Source organism: Epinephelus lanceolatus, chromosome 19, assembly GCF_041903045.1.
Source record: "Epinephelus lanceolatus isolate andai-2023 chromosome 19, ASM4190304v1, whole genome shotgun sequence".
NCBI lineage: Eukaryota > Metazoa > Chordata > Actinopteri > Perciformes > Serranidae > Epinephelus > Epinephelus lanceolatus.
Window position 1 is genome coordinate 10,793,601 of NC_135752.1, and position 21,231 is coordinate 10,814,831.

General features: G+C 39.6%; 2 protein-coding genes and 1 long non-coding RNA gene across 4 annotated transcripts; 1 reads left to right on the top strand and 2 right to left on the bottom strand.

Annotated features, from left to right (window-relative positions):
* Positions 1-57: 57 nt before the first annotated feature.
* Positions 58-3,367, top strand: nsa2 (NSA2 ribosome biogenesis homolog (S. cerevisiae)). Its single transcript, XM_033647042.2, has 6 exons — positions 58-217; positions 1,033-1,220; positions 1,306-1,456; positions 1,638-1,817; positions 1,987-2,179; positions 3,067-3,367. The coding sequence occupies exons 1-6, from the start codon at positions 215-217 to the stop codon at positions 3,132-3,134; spliced, it is 783 nt and encodes a 260-aa protein (XP_033502933.1). The 5' UTR covers positions 58-214; the 3' UTR covers positions 3,135-3,367.
* A 2,129-nt stretch (positions 3,368-5,496) lies between these two features.
* LOC117269755 (torsin-1A-like) lies at positions 5,497-12,358 on the bottom strand. 2 transcript variants are annotated; one of them, XM_033647040.2, is made up of 5 exons: positions 12,010-12,358; positions 9,587-9,852; positions 9,310-9,485; positions 7,101-7,228; positions 5,497-6,969 (listed from the first exon to the last, which is right to left on the bottom strand). In XM_033647040.2, exons 1-5 carry the CDS (start codon positions 12,206-12,208, stop codon positions 6,725-6,727), a joined length of 1,014 nt encoding a protein of 337 aa, XP_033502931.1. In that variant the 5' UTR covers positions 12,209-12,358; the 3' UTR covers positions 5,497-6,724. The 2 variants fall into 2 exon arrangements, with proteins under 2 accessions (XP_033502931.1, XP_033502932.1); XM_033647041.2 differs by lacking the exon at positions 12,010-12,358 and adding an exon at positions 11,418-11,729.
* A 2,439-nt stretch (positions 12,359-14,797) lies between these two features.
* Positions 14,798-17,919, bottom strand: LOC144458733 (uncharacterized). Its single transcript, XR_013488119.1, has 3 exons — positions 17,703-17,919; positions 15,466-15,557; positions 14,798-15,215 (listed from the first exon to the last, which is right to left on the bottom strand). It is a non-coding gene; the product is annotated as an uncharacterized LOC144458733 (long non-coding RNA).
* Positions 17,920-21,231: the final 3,312 nt, after the last annotated feature.

Here is a 21,231-nt window from a genome sequence, read left to right on the forward strand (position 1 = left end):
TCAGTGTCAAGGGAAACTTTTGTACGTCGTTCACATTAAACCAACGGACAACTCGTTGCGTCAGAATGACGTACTTCCTCTAAGTATCGGCTACGGGGAAAACAACATCGAAACGACCCCAGCCCCAAGCGAAAAACACCAAATAATCTGCGTCTTTACCAACTGCTACCATCTGAGACGTATTCGCCGTAACACCTAACTCCTTACACACAAAATGGTAAGAAGACAGCCGGTTTTAATGTTATAATATGACTTTTATCAGGCTTTCTACGGTGTTAGCAATGTTGTGCTAGCATTAGCATTTGTTAACATGTGGCAGGGTGACGTGCTGCTCTGCTCTGGTGTTTTGAGTTTTCGTATTGAAATCATCGCCCTTCACATAAATGTAGTTGACATAATAGGTGTATGAGCAATAAAGTTGGATTCGCTCACTATTTTACCAACTATTCGCTCACTTGTTTACTAATTATTATTTTCATTATTGCTTAATTTGCCAATATATGATATCTCAGTGTCTAAACTGGTGATTTGAAAGTGCTGGATTGTCCAAAAAGCAACTCTAAACCCAAATGTCTTAAACTCTGAATGATATTAAACAGAGAACAGCATAAAATTATCACTGGATCCAGAGAATATTACGCATTTGTTACTAGAAAAATAACTGAAATGTTGTCAAACAAGTAACTACTACATTAGCTCTATATACATTTTTGGCTATTAGGAAAGTACCAGCTTAAATAACGAAACCCTGTAATATTAATGCAGCATGTAAGGGCCACTGTGGGTGTCCTGTTTGCTACATAAGACCAGTAAAATGTGAAATGTAAAATTTGCAAATATAGCCTGACTCAAACTTTGTCAAACGTCCACCAATCAAGGAGGCTGTTGTGTCATATAGTTTCTATATGATGTCCTCTTTGCTGCAGTTTTTAGTTTAAACTAAAAACTAGATTTCTGCTCCAAGACAACCATGAACATTTACTATACAGCATAATCAAGTTGAATTAAATGGCTTTCTTGTTTCTTTTGCAGCCCCAGAACGAGCACATTGAGTTACATCGCAAGCGGCATGGCTACCGCCTGGACCACCATGAAAAGAAAAGGAAGAAGGAGAGCCGTGAGGCCCATGAGCGGTCCCACAAAGCCAGGAAGCTGATTGGGTTGAAGGCCAAACTGTACCACAAACAGAGACATGCAGAGAAGATCCAGATGAAGAAGACGTGAGTATAGAAGGAGAAAATTGTGCAGACCCTTAAGAATAAACCCCAATAAATAGTCAGACAACTCTGACTTTTCTCTTTGCAGCATCAAAATGCATGAACAGAGGAAGACCAAGCAGAAGAACGATGATAAGACCCCAGAGGGAGCAGTGCCAGCCTACCTGTTGGACAGAGAGGGACAGTCCCGTGCTAAGGTCCTCTCCAACATGATCAAACAGAAGAGGAAAGAGAAGGCTGTAAGTACCAGATGTAATCTGCTTGTCAGCTTCCACTTTTTTCTGAGGTTGTCAAGTAGAATGCCACAGTCAAGATCTCCTGCTTTTATACAAAACATACTTTTTTGTTAATTTACGTTAATGATATGTGTGGAAATAATGTGTTTGGTTTTAAACAGCAAATGTGTAATGTTTTCTGTAGGGCAAATGGGAGGTGCCCTTGCCCAAGGTGCGTGCCCAGGGAGAGACAGAAGTTCTTAAAGTCATCAAAACTGGAAAGAGACAAAAGAAAGCCTGGAAGAGAATGGTCACCAAAGTTTGCTTCGTCGGCGATGGCTTCACCCGTAAACCTCCCAAATATGAGCGTTTCATCAGACCCATGGTAAGATTGCAGTACAGTTTTAATGGAATTTTTTTATATGTCCTCCTGCACTTGAACTAAACTGAACACTGCTTCTTCACATGCATCCAGGCTTAATGTAATAGGTGCATTTCTGTTTTGAATAAGGGTCTGTCTCCTAATTGACCTCTTTTTCTGTATTCTACTTCAGGGCTTGCGTTTTAAGAAGGCTCATGTCACACATCCAGAGCTGAAGGCCACATTCTGTCTGCCCATCCTCGGAGTGAAGAAGAACCCCTCCTCACCACTCTATACCTCTCTGGGAGTAATCACAAAAGGAACTGTCGTAGAGGTCAATGTCAGCGAGCTGGGATTGGTTACACAAGGAGGAAAGGTTATCTGGGGTGAGTGCTCATCTGTGTGAATCCATAACTACATTGATCAGTGTATTCACATTTGTGCTGGGTTTTGTTTAAAAATTATGATACTGGTACCAATACTAGTACCCTAAAATTAAAACTAGTACCAATAGAGTACTTCATTTGATACCCACAATGTGAATGGCGTGTAGTGTAGTCAGACTTTTAAATGTTCTGGTGGCATCTCGGCCACTGAACTGCCAACTCCATCGAATGCACTCGACTACACCACACCACAGACTGTATGGGTTGTTACGTTAGCTGCTGCTGTGGGAGTTTGAGTACCGTGTCGGGGGCAGTTGTGAGATTCCGCCTGCACAAACACACTGACAGAGCTAACCGTTAGTGTCACATGGCTAATGTTACATTACTGGTTATTAACAGGTTTAACGACAGAGTTGAGCTGTTAGTTGTCAGTGTGAGTTTGTTGGGACTGTTTAAGGGCTAGGTGTAAACAAGCAAACAATTGGTTGCCTGACAGCAGACATGTCTTGATAGGTAAAGCCACAGCGAAGAAGCATTACGTCAACAGCGCGGGCTGTCGCTTTCAGAAGCAGTGGAAAATTAAATACCTTTTCACTGAAAGATGAAACAGTTGCTTTTGTCTCGGTTCAGATTTTTTTTAATCATATGGGGAGAGAAGCAACTTGCCCCTTGGTATTTTCACATTATCTAATCTGGCCCTTATTAAAAAAGTTTTGACACCCCTGCCTTAAAGGTATCGAATACCAATACCCAGCCCTAATTTACATTGCAGTACAGTAATGTGTCTATCTCCCATTGTAGTAAATGATTCATAAACATCTGTGCAAGCACTAGATATGTGTTATATGTGATAAAAGTCTAACTAAAATATTTCCTTTACTCCCCAGGTAAATATGCTCAGGTGACAAATAACCCAGAGAACGATGGCTGCATTAATGCAGTCCTGCTGGTATAAGACTCTTGACCTTTATACAGACTGTGCCCGATAACTGTAAATGTCCACGAGGAGTATTGATTGCAACAAAGAACAGGAGGATACAACAAGCAACGAATGAGCTTCAAATCACAGGAGTGTCAGGAAGATCACTGATGCTGCTCTTGGCAACACAACAGTTTTTGTATCTGAAGACACACATGGGGCTATTACTTTGTGAAATGTGATTTAAATAAACTTGATATGACACCAGATGTCTGGACTTTTATCTTTGCTTACCTGTAAGATCATAATAAAGTTAACCAGGATTAAACTGCTATATAATGTGAACGCATAGCTTATGTTATCATTATTGGTTTAATAACATCCATTCATTTATGTTCAGGAATACAGACTCAACACATAAAGCTGAAGAAAAACTGAAGATCTGAGTGGTAACACAAGCTATTACATTTGGTCAAGACATTGGAAAAATGCTCAGCATATAATTTAGCCTGTTTCATAAGAACAGTTGCATGCTTAACAGAGTGGTCAGCAGAAAAACAGTACAACAGTATTACTGTAATCATCTTAAATGTTTACTGTAATTTTTCATAGAAAGTCACAGCTCACACAAAAAGCGAAACTGCACTTGTCTCTCAAAACAAGCTTTTTCCTCTTCCTTCCTGTGTCATTGTGTGCACTGTGCTGTGTTCTTTGAGGGAGAAAAGAGCAGGAAGCACCTTACAATGAGTTTGTAGCTTCTAATAACACAGGACATCCAGAGCAGCAGGATAAATCTCATCAGAACCAAACAGTCTACAGATCTGGGCAACAGGCACCAGACATGGCCCCTGACCATGTCATTTATTTTTGGGTGCACTACACTTTTAACTATGCACATTTATGAACTACAATGAATGCGTTTCAATGTGAGGGCTTTCCAGGTGCAGTAAATATGCACCAACAAAACAGTACTGCCCATCCATCCTTGTACAAGTTATATAGTAGAGGTACAGCTGGTATAAAAATAAGCGTCATACAGTAAATTAAAGCCTCATGCCTTCATTGCAACCCTGCCCACCTGCAATATCCACTGACAAGTACCACATGTGTCATTACTGTTTATTTTTCTTCTTTGTTTTAGCCTCAGGCCTGACGTTGCACTTTGTTCAGTAGTGTTTTGCAAGCTATTTGATTATTACATAACCCCTATTTCAGTCCAAGATTTCAAGCTGCCACTTCAGGCGGGTGTTCATCCATCACATTTAGTGAATGGAGGAGAACCAGAGCTGAATGATTTCAGTTTAAAGGGAAGAGAAATGCTTGTGGAATTCACTAAGTTTGGTACATTACGTGACACAAACAGAAGCACGAGCATCACACTGGTGTGCTGCTTATTTAGCTTGTCTGTTCACAGACACTGGCTGTCTAGCTTCCTTTAAAAAAGACGGTACACACTCAACGTAAACATTCAGTGATGTTCTGTAGTATTCCCTCTTATTTTAAAACTTCACATGGACACACCTATTAGAAAGGAAAATGTTAGGTCAGCATAAATCACTTATGATCTAACCTCAATTTGAGGGTCAGCTCATTCAGATACACTCAGTATTGGGAAGGATACTTTTGAAATGTCAAGTTACACATTACTAGTTACCCTGTTAAAAATTTAATGAACTCAGGATTAACATCAAGCTTTTCAATGTTCAGTTTTTGTACTGCTGGTAAACAAGCTTTATTACAGTTTATGGAGCCAGTTGGAGCCATGTTCAAATTTCAGAAGAAAAATATTGTTGAATTTCCAGCACTAAAGGCATGCTTGTCTTATAACATGGCCACCCGCCCACACAGCCAGGTAATGGCAGACTCACACTGCTTAGACTAGTGTGTACTATTTTGATAGGCAGACGAGAGGCGGCGCAAATTCAAACGAGAAATAAATAAATCTCAAAATTTGAGTGCACACTGCTAAATAAATGGAGCCTATCTAGACATAGAGACAGAACCATGTAAGCCGTCCTATACTTGATGCTGTTGCATTTAAATTTGACCCAATGGCTTCACTGACCCATGATGTCTGGCAGTACACTGAAAGAAATGATTCCAGCATGGGAACAATGCAAAGCAACAGAATGAATGCTATACTCTACATATAACCTTTTTACTTTAAAGAATATCTTGGGATGTACTAGTTTGAATAGTAACTGTAATTTAATAGCATTTTTTTTCTCTGTAACAGGTCACAATGACATTTATTCTGTAATTTAATTAGTTAACTGTGTTACATGTAACTAGTTCCAACACTGGATAAACTGTAGCTGCTTCTGTTATCTGTCACCCTGTGGTTTAAAGGTCTCCTCAGCCTGATGTGAAGCATGTATTCAAAACAGCGACACCAAAAAAAAATTCATTTTTTATTTGTGATTTGTTTGTTTTTTTGCATTTGTGGTGTGTTTACAGCAGAGAAGCTGGCAAACGTTGGCTTTCCATCCAGACCAACAATGTTCTTTCGCAGTCCACTTAAAAGCTCCTTCACCTGCAGGTAGCTGTGAGCAACTGTATAGAAAAGATATCATTATTTTTTTTTGTTGTGGTTGCTCAAACTCAACTGACAGAAGATTTCCTTCCACAACAATATTCGGGAACAACCATGTATGACTTCCTCCTCTTTGAAGACAAAATATAGTACAGAATACTGTGTTTTAAAGAAACATCCTGGCTGAATTTAAAATAAAATTAACAGAATAATCAACCACTTTGTTATATACAATTTCATTACAATAAAGAATCAAAAAAAATCAAGTTTTGGTAAAATTTGGTGTTTGGTGTGAGATCCTGAGATTCCAAATTCAGCTACAGAGTCCAGTCACGGTGGAAATAAAATTATAACTGTAAGGCAAAATTACACCTGGAAATATTTCACTATGCACACATCCACATGAATTACAGTGTATATTACTCATATAACAGAATATTTTGTAATATATACCAAATTATAAATTAAAAGCATGTGGCTGCACAGTATATTTTGACATGGTGTTTTCTGCATTATGTATTTGAACAGTGACCATGAAGGCAAATTTTGACAGCTAATGAACTCATGTACAGTTGACATATGTGTAAAATAACCTTAATAGATCTAATTAAAAAAAAAAGTGAAATTAAAAAGAATTAAGGCAGGTGTTTCCTGGAATCCAAATATTTGGAGTACACATTTAAAAAAAAATGCACAACAGTGACATGCCATAGTTTTACTAACACAAGGACGCCCTGTTAGCCATTAAGAAGCTCTCAGGAAAACAAAACTCTCTGAGACTCTCACTGTGGTGTGACATAAAAGTGGAGATCAAGCCCCTTAATCACTTACAAAGGATCGCTTTCCAGTCTTATTATTTTTTTATTCAACTGGCGCTGTTGTCTTTCATCAGGCTCCGCATCCTGTGTAAGCGATATGCAACATCGGAGAAGGCCTGCTGAAATCCTCCATAAGGTCAGACAGAGAAACCTCTGCAGGGACCTCTACAGAGTTCAGTCAGCTTCACTTCCTCTCTTTAGTCATTTGGCTGAGAGCGTTGTTCTTTAAAAAAGTGCACATAGTGATCGAGCGCTGCGTCCATCGGATGCTGGCATTATGTGTAGTAGTCCAACTTGCTCTCTATCGTCTTGCAGCCTTTGACAGAGAACACTCGCTCAGTTTTGGGGAAATAGACTAAATCTCTGGCCACCTGGTCTGCCACGTTCTGGTCTGGCTGAAGTCCTCTGGCTTTCATCTCGGCCATGGCACACTGGATGACGTGTCGGTACTCCAGAGGCAGAAACGGGACGAAGAAATCCACCAAGTTCTTGTCAATCAAACTTGTATGCCACAAGCCACCTACAGGAAGAGATTAAGAGATACTTTGAGTAGTACACGAATCAATGTTTTTCATCCAATCTAGATTCTGAATGATAATAACAAGAAGGGATTCAGTAAAACAAATAAACATCTGTTTAATTTATACTCACTCTTCTTATTGTTGAACACTGACAGAGAGAGCACCGTTTCCAGATCTTTGAGCTCGATCTCTTCTCGATCCCGTCCTGCTTTCCAGAAATCTAAAGCAGTCTGTATGATGCTCTCCCCTCCTGCATTACTAAAAGACCAGACACAGGTAACATATTAGAATTTGCCTCAGACTGCAGCAGTCAATGACTGTATTTTTGTGTCCTCATCAAGTAAATCTCAGAAATGCTGCAAGATTCAAATATTAAATTGTTTCTATGTGTCACTGCTCTATTGGGTCATGGAAATAGTAGCTTTAAGCCCCAACACACCAAACTGAAACCAAGTATATCTCAGAGGCTGCAAACTGGTGCAAAATGTTTCTACAGTGAACACATCACAGATGTATTCATTATTGTCAGACACAAACTTGTGGAAAACACTGACAAAACATCTCATCAGTTACATTACATTAAATATCACTGAACTTAGGATAATATTTCTGCACATACATTCAGCTATTTGTGAAAGGAATTGCAGAAAACTACAATTTAATAACTACAATTCTCCTTTCTTACTGCATTACTAAAACTGAAATGTTTTTTCCCTTTCAGTACTTGCTATAAGGGGTGGGGGGAAATGTATTCAAACAAGTATTGCAATGTTATTTCTTTATTTTTCTATCAGTTCACTTTTTTATTTTCTAATTGATTTTTGTGAATTGATGTAATTCAAGTGGGGGAAAGATGTTGCCGCTTTTATTGTGGTCATCTATGAGTAATGAGACTTCATATTTTTTTCAAGAAGGGAAAAAACAAAACCAGATGCGAGAAAGCACAAAATGGCGGAAAGTTTGATGACACGGAACTCCAGCTGCTTAAATAGCAACTCGAATTCAGCCAGGCCAGCGCAAACACCCTTTCTGTTGCTGAGGTTACACAAATAAGGCCCTGCCCACTGTGAAGCCCCTGCAATGGAGTTTGCGCCGGCTGAATTCATGTTACTTTGGTTGCTACTGAAGGTCCATTTCCGTAGCTTCTGCCTGCTCTCCTCTCAGCAACTAGTCTCCTAGAGCGGGGAGTGAGGCGCTTTTCAGCTGCGGGTTGGCTAGCTAGCTAATGCTTGTCTCAATTATGGTCTGATAAACAGAAAGAGATGCAAGGAGGGGCTGGGCAAATCAACTGACTGCAAGCAGCTCTACCATGAAATAAGATTTTACTCATTTTAAATAATAAAAAAAATATATAGAGAGAAAATAAATATGTGGCCATCAATATTGACACTGTATCAGATGCCACAAATAAATCAATGTATGGAAATCCCTGCACTAGCTTCATAAGCAGGGACAAGTAAATGTAGCAGCTTAAATGAATACTTCACATGTAAAATGACCATTTATCTATCAGTTACTAACAGCATGTTACCTTGCGCCCAGGCACACTATACTCGGCTGTGTAATATACTGTTTGTAGTGACGTGTTTTAAATCATGTTTTGGCAAAAATGCATGTGTTGGGGAAGCAGTGAGCATGTGACTGGTTAAATGTGACTTGGATTATCCTGCACGAGTTGTGTGAGAGTGTGTAAACGGATGCTTTGATACTTGACTGTTAAACAAGACCCCTGTTTAATTCAATTCATGAGTAATGTTTGCCCTTTTTTTTCAATGTAACACACAACAAGTAAGTGCTATAGAAATGATAATTTTGCATGTGAAGAATTATTTAAAGTTTACTTCAAAATGTATACATTTTTTTACTCTATAGTACATGTACATCTAAGTAAGTAAGCAAGTCAGTAGTATATAGTCTTTCACAGAGCAAGGTCACAAAGAGCTTCACTGGAGTGACATTTTTAAAAATTAACACCATTCAAACAGTTATTAGTTTATGAAAACTTTTCTGTATGTGATGTGCACTGTTTTTGAAATGATAACCAGTCTCTAGAAGGGTATGATTCAATTTTTTCCCATGGTCTAGTGTTTAAAAAAAAAAAAAAAAGCAATAAATATTAAATCACAATACTTGTAGAATTGCAATACATATCAAATCGACACCCAAATATTTCGATAGCATCGCATCAGGAGATAAGCATATCGCTGCAGCCCTACTTGCTATTAATGTATCCATAAACAGACAAGTGGTATGCTTTCTTTTCCAGGACTGATACTCTTCTATGGTTCCGATGAAAATATGTGACAGGTCAGACTTATGGGATGCGTTTAACTTCTCACCTGAGGAAGATGAAGATGGCTTTCCGATAAGAAACTCCATCCAGCTTGTCATAGTAGTCCAGGTACGGCTTTATGCTGTCAATCAAGCCAGGATGCATCTTGTCCATCTCATCAAAGATGAACATGGAGTGTGCACAGTTGGTGACATTGCCTTTGATCCACTGCTGTAACTGAGACTGAGGAGAAACAGTAGCACATTCATATAAAAGGTCAAACAGTGCACTGTGTTTCAAATCAAAGTAATTGGATTCTTACTGATCTGGATTAATCATCATACCTTGTAGGTATCAAATTGACTCGAATGTGGGAAGTGAAGTTCAGATGTGAAAACATGAACGAAGCTGCTGTCCATTCCCTCCTTGTAAATGTTGTCAGCAATCAGCTGGCTGACAAAGTTCTTCCCTGTGCCGGTCCATCCGTGCAGAGAAAGCACCAGAGGCTTCTTTGGGTTGTCGTTGCTCATGAATCCATTCACAGCTTTCAGGATGATGCGTGACGCAATATGCTGTCCGAATAGTTTGCTGTCCAGGTCAGCTTTGAGACCTAGAGAGAGCACAGCAGAGAGTCAACAGGATGAACGGCTGCAAACATCTGACTGGATCACCGTTCTCAGCATCACCCCCAGGAAACTGTTGGGCTGAGGCGGTAAGCCATCAAAAGCTTGACCAATCTCACATCACAAGCCATTTAATGATGAGGTGACAGCTTAAACAATGGCCACAGTCATTAAATACATCAAATTAAACCTAATTTGTATTAAAGTGCTTTAAAGGCAACTGATAGTAGCTTATAATAAGAAAGTATGAATATTAAAAAAGTATATGTATTAGACACTAATGCACACAAACACAAAGATCATATCATTGAAAAAAATAAAACTCATAAAACCGAGCACTAAAAAATACGAAGAGGACAAAACATACATATAGCTCCACTTCAAAAATCCAAAGTATCCCTTTACTCAAGGAAACATTTGCAAGTATAATCAGCAAAATTCAAGTATGAAGTACTCACTCTGCAGTCAAATGGTCCCTGTGTCTGTGTTTTACAGATATATAGAGTATTTGTTCATTTTTAATGCTGCATTAATGTGTATGTTGCATTTTACGGCTGTAGCTGCTGAAGGTTGTGCTAATTTAATTTAACTCCTTAATATCGGGCTTGGGCAATATTTCCCTGGTGTATCTATATCATGATATGAGACTAGATATTGTCTTAGATTTTGGATATCGCAAGTGTCTTTTACTGGTTTTAAAGGCTGCAAAGTGATGTCATTTTCTGAGCTTAGCAGAACGTTGTTTTATTATTTGCCTTTACCCACTTTGCCATTATATCCACATTACTGATGATTATTCATCAAAAATCTCATTGGGTATATATTGTGAAAGCACCAATAGTCAACTCTACAATATTGTCGCAAAACTGAGGTGTTTGGACAAAAATATTCTGATGCAGGGTTTGCTCCAATATCACACGCTGTAAGGTGATATTATTCTTGTAGTGGCACTGTCATGTGACAACTACATACTAAGTGAAAAGTCAACTTTTAACGTTGTCAGGGAAACAGCCCTGTTCTCAGCTTTGTAATGATGCATTTTCCAGCAGATCCAAAAGAGTTTCTACAGTTTATTTAGCTAAAGAAATTAGAAAATGTTCTCAGCAAATACAGGAACATGTCATCCTTCACTTTATCAAACAAATGTGGAGTGCAGAGTATAACATTTGCCTCTGAGATGTTGTTGAGTAGAGGTATAAAGTTGTTTAAATTTGAAATACTCAAGTAAAGTACAGGTACCTCGAATTTGTATTCAAGTGCAGTGACGTTACTTGAGTAATACAATACAACACTGTAAGAAATCCCTGTATCTGACTGAAATCATGGCCTAGAAGGATGTGAGTAGTGTCTGAAATGGCCCAACGTTATTTACTGTTGAAAAGAACATTTTACTCCGTTATTTAGGTTTCGGTTTTGACGGTAAAACACTCCCAAGTCTTTTTTGACGTTTGACCACTGACGTCCAGACTGCTAGTTTATGTAAATAATTACCGCAGCTTTTTACCCTAAGTCACATGAAATAGACACTATATATACACATGTGCATGCTCACCTGTTGCATTGAAAGCTATCCATTTAGGATCGCAACTTTCGTGTAAATAATTGTAGATCGTCCGCCCCAGAGCCGCACCGATACCTAAAACCACTGTTGTTGTGAACGGCTCAAACGTGTGAACCAGCACACTGGCTGACGATAAAACGTGTAACATCAAATACAAGTGTGCCGTTTTCATCGTCGAAACCGTTCACTTCCTGGCATCAGTCGTTCTTATGCTTATTAAAAGCAACCATAATACCAACGGTGCAAACCGCGCTTCAAACAAGCAGGCTAACTAGCTAGCTTCTTTCCAACGGGGAACTTCCGTATGCGTCATAAACACGCGACAAACACGACGGGCTCTGTTCAATACAAGCAAATGTTTGGCAAGTTTCTAAGAGATGCGATATAGATACATTAAAAGTATGAGAGTGGTTTATACACACGTTTTTACAATTTGCGTACTTGTACAACTAACTTACGATGTAACAGATGTACCCACTCGACTAACATTTTACAGTTCGTTGATAATAAGCTAGCTAACAGTTTTTAAGTATGAAGACATCACAAAGGTGGCTAATGTGTAAGCTGGACACCCATGCGTTACCTGTCCTGTTGAAGGAAATCCACTCAGGTCGACAGCACTCGTGGAAATAGTAGAAAATGTTCTGGTAGCTAGCTAAGAACCCGGTGAGAGCCGCTGCCATGCCCACCGCTATGCTGGTGCTGATGGGCTCGATCGCCTCCGTCATGCCGGAGCAGACCAGCATCCACAGCAGCAAGACATGTCTCTTCCTCGGCTTCATTGTGTTGGGGGCACCGCTTCATTAAACTTAGATTGGCCAAAATTAAAAAAGAAAGAGTAAGTGTGTCCGCGGTCGCGTGAAATTCTCTGCCGGAGCGGACTGAGTCCACACGGTGGGGCGCTGTGTGCGCTCGTCATGCACTCGGAGTCGACGTTACGTCAGAGTCCAAAGGTGACGTTCAGCTGAGGATAAATGAAGTCCCGCCACGGTGCCCAGACTTTTTATCTATTTAACATGATAAATATTCTCAGGGAACAGCTTTTACTGTTGTTTATTGCCCTTTACACTTTACTGTACATTTATTTGCACTACCTGTGTTAATATTTGCAGTATTTCTGCACTGAATGTTTCTACCTTATCTTGTACCTTGTTCTGTAGGCTACCTGTTTTTGTATCTTGTCGTCTGCACCTTGTGTTCATTCCTTTATTCTTTTGTTTTGCACCAGGAAAACACAATTTTCTTCCTCTATGTACTGTACTGTACTGAACTGTACTGTACTGTATGTAGATGGATGACAATAAAGTGCCTCTTATCTTATTTTGCTCTTATAGGTGTACCAGAGTAAGGATAAGGAGGAAGCAAATGCATCACAAATATTTTCAGGGGGATATTATGTTCTTAAACACCTTTATCTGTGTGAGGATTAATGTATTTATTTGTTATTTTATTTATTTTGGGAAAGAACATTAGATTTATTTGCAAATTGGATTGTTGCACACTGATTGTTTTGTATAGTAAAGAATGACAGTATGACAAAACACTCTTTTTAAATTTCTCCTTTTATTGAGTTTGAACAATCATCAGTCATGCTCATAGGACTTAATAGCCCTATATTTCAAGGCCTTCTGTAGGACATAGTTATGGCAGACGGTAACATAAAAGTGAGTTACAGTTTGTAATACAGAAGCCAAAATGAACCGATTAAGTAAATGTAAATACAGGTATGAACATGGATAAACTAATACGAAAAAAGAAACTGAACTCAATATATAGAACAAAAGTGTTGGGGTGTTTTCATGGAAAAAACACTTTGGCTTGACAAGGGTATATATATATATATATACAGTACAGGCCAAAAGTTTGGACACACCTTCTCATTCAATGCGTTTTCTTTATTTTCATGACTATTTACATTGTAGATTCTCACTGAAGGCATCAAAACTATGAATGAACACGTGGAGTTATGTACTTAACAAAAAAAGGTGAAATAACTGAAAACATGTTTTATATTCTAGTTTCTTCAAAATAGCCACCCTTTGCTCTGATTACTGCTTTGCACACTCTTGGCATTCTCTCCATGAGCTTCAAGAGGTAGTCACCTGAAATGGTTTCCACTTCACAGGTGTGCCTTATCAGGGTTAATTAGTGGAATTTCTTGCTTTATCAATGGGGTTGGGACCATCAGTTGTGTTGTGCAGAAGTCAGGTTAATACACAGCCGACAGCCCTATTGGACAACTGTTAAAATTCATATTATGGCAAGAACCAATCAGCTAACTAAAGAAAAACGAGTGGCCATCATTACTTTAAGAAATGAAGGTCAGTCAGTCCGGAAAATTGCAAAAACTTTAAATGTGTCCCCAAGTGGAGTCGCAAAAACCATCAAGCGCTACAACGAAACTGGCACACATGAGGACCGACCCAGGAAAGGAAGACCAAGAGTCACCTCTGCTTCTGAGGATAAGTTCATCCGAGTCACCAGCCTCAGAAATCGCAAGTTAACAGCAGCTCAGATCAGAGACCAGATGAATGCCACACAGAGTTCTAGCAGCAGACCCATCTCTAGAACAACTGTTAAGAGGAGACTGCGCGAATCAGGCCTTCATGGTCAAATAGCTGCTAGGAAACCACTGCTAAGGAGAGGCAACAAGCAGAAGAGATTTGTTTGGGCCAAGAAACACAAGGAATGGACATTAGACCAGTGGAAATCTGTGCTTTGGTCTGATGAGTCCAAATTTGAGATCTTTGGTTCCAACCGCCGTGTCTTTGTGAGACGCAGAAAAGGTGAACGGATGGATTCCACATGCCTGGTTCCCACTGTGAAGCATGGAGGAGGAGGTGTGATGGTGTGGGGGTGTTTTGCTGGTGACACTGTTGGGGATTTATTCAAAATTGAAGGCACACTGAATCAGCATGGCTACCACAGCATCCTGCAGCGACATGCCATCCCATCCGGTTTGCGTTTAGTTGGACGATCATTTATTTTTCAACAGGACAATGACCCCAAACACACCTCCAGGCTGTGTAAGGGCTATTTGACCAAGAAGGAGAGTGATGGAGTGCTGCGGCAGATGACCTGGCCTCCACAGTCACCGGACCTGAACCCAATCGAGATGGTTTGGGGTGAGCTGGACCGCAGAGTGAAGGCAAAGGGGCCAACAAGTGCTAAACACCTCTGGGAACTCCTTCAAGACTGTTGGAAAACCATTTCAGGTGACTACCTCTTGAAGCTCATCGAGAGAATGCCAAGAGTGTGCAAAGCAGTAATCAGAGCAAAGGGTGGCTATTTTGAAGAAACTAGAATATAAAACATGTTTTCAGTTATTTCACCTTTTTTTGTTAAGTACATAACTCCACATGTGTTCATTCATAGTTTTGATGCCTTCAGTGAGAATCTACAATGTAAATAGTCATGAAAATAAAGAAAACGCATTGAATGAGAAGGTGTGTCCAAACTTTTGGCCTGTACTGTATATAAAAATAAATATATATGGGGGACCTCTCCTTCCTCTCTTTAGTCATTTGGCTGACAGCATCCATCAGATGCTGGCATTATGTGTAGTAGACCAACCTGCTCGCTATTGTCTTGCAGCCAATTTTAGAGAACACTCTCTCAAATTTGGGGAAATAGGCTAAATCTCTGGCCACCAATTCTGGTCTGGCTGAAGTCCTCTGTCTTTCATCTTGGCCATAACACACTGGACGACATGTTGGTACTCCAGAGGCAGAAAAGGGATAAAGAAGTCCACCAGGTTGTCATTAATCAAGCTAGACTGCCAAAAGCCACCTACATGAAGAAATTAAGAGAAGTCAAAAGGGCATTAGGGGTGCCTGAAGGGGTCAAAGATTTCATTTTCAACCTGTCCTCGACAAGTCCAGATTAAATTGTATAGACCAGAGTCTGCATATTGAGTACGTGGGCTCCTGACTAAATGTGAAAGTAAATGATTACAGATGTTTGTCACTTAAATTGGGTTCAAACAAATTCTAGAAACACAGTGCAACTCTCTTCACAAGTACGTGTCTCACATACTCACCCTCTGCATTGAAGGATATCCATGTTGAGTCACAGCTTTCACTGTTGATCTGCCACAGATTCTTGAACGGATTAAACGAATTTACCAGGACACTGGTCGAAAAAACAAAATGGAACAACAAATATATTTGTACTGCTTTCATTGTCAGAACTACTAAATTCCTGAAGTCAGACGCTTTTATCTGATAAAACAATAATAAGAGTGGTAAAACCTCACTGAATCACTGACTAGGTGCTTCTTTATGGCAATAATTTCCACAGGGTGAACTTGTCAAGCAACTTTTCGCGAGCTATTGTCAGCATGTCATTTAACTGCGTAGGCTGCCAAACAAGCTGATGTTAAACCAGTTGCCTACATACCACCAGAGGCCTCAAAAGGTCAAGTTCACGGGGTGGTTTCTGGTGCTGTGATTAATTGCATCTTGGTTTATGTAAATGGGAATATGTATTTCTTAAACACAATATAAACTGGCATAATGAGGGCCTTTAGGGTGAGTGCTGATCAGGTAGGCTTGTGAATGGGGGTAAAGAGATGCCCATCAACTTGTTTTTGCCCCTGGACCAATGCAAAAATCATGATTTGAGATGTGATGATTTGAGGTATGGACTGTGGACTAGCAGCTGGAGAGTTGTCAGCTTGCCTCCTGAGCACAGTCAAGGCCCCCTTGGACAAGACACTGAACCCAGAAACTGCTGTACTAAAGCTGACCCTGTGTTACCCTCCTCATTAATGCATGTGTGTAAAAAGAAAGTGCAGAGATACATTTCATGTGTCATTTTGGAAAAGATTTATCTTTTTGGTTGCATTAAGCTATAGAGTGATGCAGGGATCACATTTTTTGGAGGCCAACATGGAAGTTAGTGTCACACTGGTTTCCTCGACAAAAAGCCTATAGGATTTTGATTCTTGCAGAAAATAAACTCTGTGGCAATCAAACGTTTATGGTACTTAAAAGTTTTGTTGAGCGAATCAATCTTCACAAATGAACACCACTTTTATGACCTTTGAAGTAAAAGGCCATCAGAGACCAGAAGCAAAAAGCTAATGTTAGGTTATAAAGGAACTACACCACAGTCACATGACTTCAACCACAACACCACAACAAGGCTGTAAAGCTGTGTTCGTTGTGATGATTGTGACGACCCCTCCGCTCCACTGGGTGTGCTTTTTTCCTGGCCGTTCTTTCTGTTCCAGGATACGGGGTCAAGGTCCTGGCCCTGGTTACTGACTACTGATTAGGGGTGCAACGATACACAAAATTCACGGTTCGGTTCGGTTCGGTTCAATATTTTAGTGTCACGGTTCGATATTTTTTCGATACAAAAAAAGAGAAATTTCCATGCCTTTTTTTACTTGTAGTTTATTAAAATTATCAACATTTTTGTTTCAACTCAAAAGTACAGTTTTTAAATTAAATTAAATGTATCTGGTGCAGCTATACCTGCCCCATTTTCTGCTGTGCATACTTAGCACCATATAAAACAAAAAGAGCACCTTGTAAAAAATAATAATCATAAAATAAATGCATCTGATAAATCACCCATCTTCTGTGGTGCATTCTTAGCAGCAGAGTATATATTACAAAGAAATAGCTCCCTATAAATATATTTTGAAACATAATCATTAATATTTTGAAACATTTGAAACATTGTAACAACACAGTATCAACCAACAGTATGGTGTACAATTCTATAAGAATATAAAAAAAAATCAAATGAAAAATTAAATGTATCTGGTTCAGCTATACCTGACACATTTTCTGCTGTGCATACTCAGCACCATATAAAACAAAAACAGCACCTTGTAAAAATAATAATAATAATAATAATAATAAAATAAATGTATCTGATGGAGATATCAAATCGGGCTTTTGTCTTGTTGTACAAAGCAGGAACTACGGTATCGGTGAAATAGGTTTGTGAAGGAATCTTGTAACGGGGCTCAAGTGTCCACAGCATGTCCTGAAACCCGGCGTTTTCCACAACAGAAAAGGGTCGCATGTCGACAGCAATAAAAGTAGCAATCGCCCGGTCGATTTCTTTTGCCCTCTTTGAATCATGTGCTAATGGCTCTCTAAATGCCCCGGGTAAAGTTTGTAGCCTGTGTGTTGTTGTCGCTCCTTGTTTTTGTTTGGTTCCACCTATTTTCGCATCGGGGTGATGTCGGCGTAAATGTGTTGTCATGTTTGTTGTATTTCCACTGTTGTAGTTTATCGTTGTGTGACACTTGCGACATACCGTTGTATTTTTGTCCACGACGCGCTTGCCATCAGGGTCATACTTAACACGAAAACCAAAGTAGTTCCACACGCCAGATCTGAAGGATGGTGGAGGATCTTCGATTTCAGGTATATTTGAGGCATTAGCCATGTTGCAATGAGCTAGCTTCGCATGTAGCTTCTGTCTCAGCAGCTTGTTTTGGTCTGAATGAATGTGGGAGGCGCAGCTTAGTGGATCTGCGCTCGACTATGCCGCCTTAGGCTGCATAGTCGAGCGCAGATCCACTAAGCTGCACTGAGCTTTCAGCATAGAGCGCATCGTCAGAAGTTGATAAAATAAATAAATAAAATTGCGTATTGTTCGTTTCATAGTGCCTACCGAACCGAGACCATTGTATCGAACGGTTCAATACGAATACGTGTATTGTTGCACCCCTACTACTGATCTATCTATCTATCTATCTATCTATCTATTTAAAAGAAAAATGATAAATAAATAAAAAAAGTGTCCCAGTTGACCCTGCTCTCCCTTCCTACTGGGTAAACCTATGATATTACATCATAATTTACTGGTTGATTATATTCTGTGTTGATAATTGAAATCTGCAAAGTAACTAAAGCAGCCAAATAAATGCAGTGGAATCAAAACTATTTGCTTCCAAAATGCAGTGGAGTAGAAGTATGAAGTTGCATAAAATGGAAATACTTAACTTAAGATTATAATCCTCAGTAAGTTACTTAAGTAGCCTACAGTACTTGAGTAAATGCACTGAGTTACATTCTACCACTGCTGACTGCATAATCTTAACAGTGACCAGTCTATTACACATTTGTAACCAAAAATAGAATTGCATATCCTGAAAATATATGAAAATAGAATACTGTTATAACTGAAACAGAAATGAAATTAGCTTTTCTTGAATTATTATTATTATTATTATTGGTCTGAAAATGAATTCTTATCTACACACAAAGTACAGCTGAGGCTGATGGGAAGGGGATAGTTTTGAAGACTTTTGGTCATAAAAGTGTTGGAGAGATTTAAATTTTGACCTGATGATGGCGCCAGAGACAAAGTTAATCACCAAAGTCGTCTCAATTCATCCTTAGCGGGGATTTTATTGACCATCCATGTTTTGGACCTTTGCATGTGTCTGTAACATGTTGCTTTCAAGGTGAAAGTCAAATTAGAATAGGGGCCTTTCAAAACCATAATATTTGAAATTTGCCTTACAGAAATATACAAAAGTAATCTATAGGCCTACAAAATAAAATAGAAAACAAATAGAAATAGAAAACACAACAAACAATTAAAGATTTGTTGTGCAAATGTACAGTGGTGGTGACCATCTGTTATGATTTTGTATCATAATTGCTACCAGAATATGATCAAAAATAATTTAGGGTGGAAAAAAATGCTTGAATAATGCAGGAAGCTGCTCTTAAAGGAAACTAATAAAATATAACACCATCCCTCTATGAAACAACATCCTTAAAGCAATGCACATCTCTGGATCCGTTTGACAAGAGGAACCTAAGAAGCCAAATATGAACTTTTCACAGACCGGGTTGAGTAAGGTTGAGTTTGTGACTTTATTGATAAATTATCATGGGCGTATAATGAGACAATGGGCCCTTGGGCAGAGATATACAAAAGGCCCCACCACCTCTCTGACAGAGGAGCAAGACACACAGACTTTGTGGTTTTGCCTTGTTGCTGTTGTTTTGTGTCTCGTTGTAGCTCTTATGCATCTCTTTGTGGTAACTTTGTGTAGAGCTCTGAATGGGCTAAAAACATCAGTCCCAACTCTATGTTTACCTGCATAGTTTCTGTCCAAGCCCACCCCAGCCCAACCAAAGGCAGCAGAGGTCTGTCGTCTCATGAACGACAGGTTAGGCAGACCGGGCTGCGTCCTTTGATGCATCTAGTGTGCATGGTGGTGCATAAAGATGTGGGTCGCAGATGATGATCACACCTTTGTGCTGAATGTTATGCCAATCTCGCCCACTGCTGGAGAGGCAGAAGCAAACACCGCCAACCAAGTCGCCATGCAGCCCCCCCTCCCTCTCTCTGTCTCTCGTTTTCCGTCCATCTCTGGTGCACGCTCTTTCTCTCTCTCTCTCATCCATTTCTCCACAACATTGCTCTCTTGTTCCACCACTCTCCCTTTTTCAGTCACAGTCGCCTCCACTTTCTATGTCCCTCTTGATTCAATCCATTTGAATTCCTGCCATTTACACACCAGAGCTGCCAGTTTCATAACCACTGGTAAATTGACGAGAACCCAACCAATCGGGCTCAGACAGAGGATCAGAACTTGTTTCTCTTTGATTTTATTTTCTGTCTCTTTTGGTTGTTTTTGTCTCTGTAACTTTGTGTCTCTTTGAGAACACTTTGTGTCTTTTTATAGTTTTGTGTTAGTTTTAGGTCCTTTTCATGTCTTTTTGACAAAAAAACAAAATTTTGAGCAATATTTTGCAGGTGAAGGCCAAGGAACCCCTGATACTTCGGGCCCCTGGGCCTGGGCCCGCTTGGCCTGTTCATTAATCCATCCATGTGAATAATGCCCTCCCTTATGCCCAATTCTATTATAGCATATGGGGCAGGCTTGCCATGTAGATAAAATAAGTCTAGAGAAAATATACATCTATATGAAGTTGTGCATGTGCGTACATGTCAGACTCAAAAGGGTACGGCCCATTGAACCAGAGATTTTAAATCCACTAGGAGCAGAGGGGAACACTGTATTGTAGTTTTGACATTTCACTCACATTTGACTCTTGACCTAGCTCATATTTGGGGAGATTGTCCTCTTAGAGAACCTGGGCTGGGTCAGGAACTGCTGCTGCTGTGGCCTTTAAAGCCCATTGAGACAACTTATACGATATCAGGCTATAAACACCGTAATCTTCACTTGATATATTTGAAATGGCAGACTCAAAAAATGTCTAGTATTTTGACAGTATGAGGTAATGCACTCTTTTTTTGCTTCGGGAACCCTTTTATTTCATGATAATGTTTTTCTCTTAAGATCAGGTTCACCTATTATGAGAGAATGTAGTTTATAGATACAAAATGTTTCCTCCACTTATTCACTTCAGTACTCTTGACAGCCTCTGTAGCCCCTGGCTCTGCTAGGTTTTGGTGCATTTTGAGGATAGGTGGTGGATGGTGATTCAGTGTAACTGAGAATGGGTTTGAAGCTAATCTCACAGCTGGATACAGCTGGATAAATACATAGACAAAATAAAATGTGTTTTAAGAGAAGGAGCCTTGTTGGACAACACTGGACAGACAATTTACAGGCTCTAACAAATAATCAGTGCTAATTTAAAGTTCCCACCTATGTTTTAAACAAATTCAAGACTTGCAAGACAGGACTTTACCTAGAACTCCCTCCATAGCAATCTGATCCCAACCTCTGTGGAACTAACTTTTGATCAGGATGGTGGCCGTAAATCTGCCAACACACTGTCTCATGAGGCACAAGGCAAACAAAAGACCTTCTTTTTTTTGCTGCTGCTGCTGGTGTTTTTCCTTCCTCTGC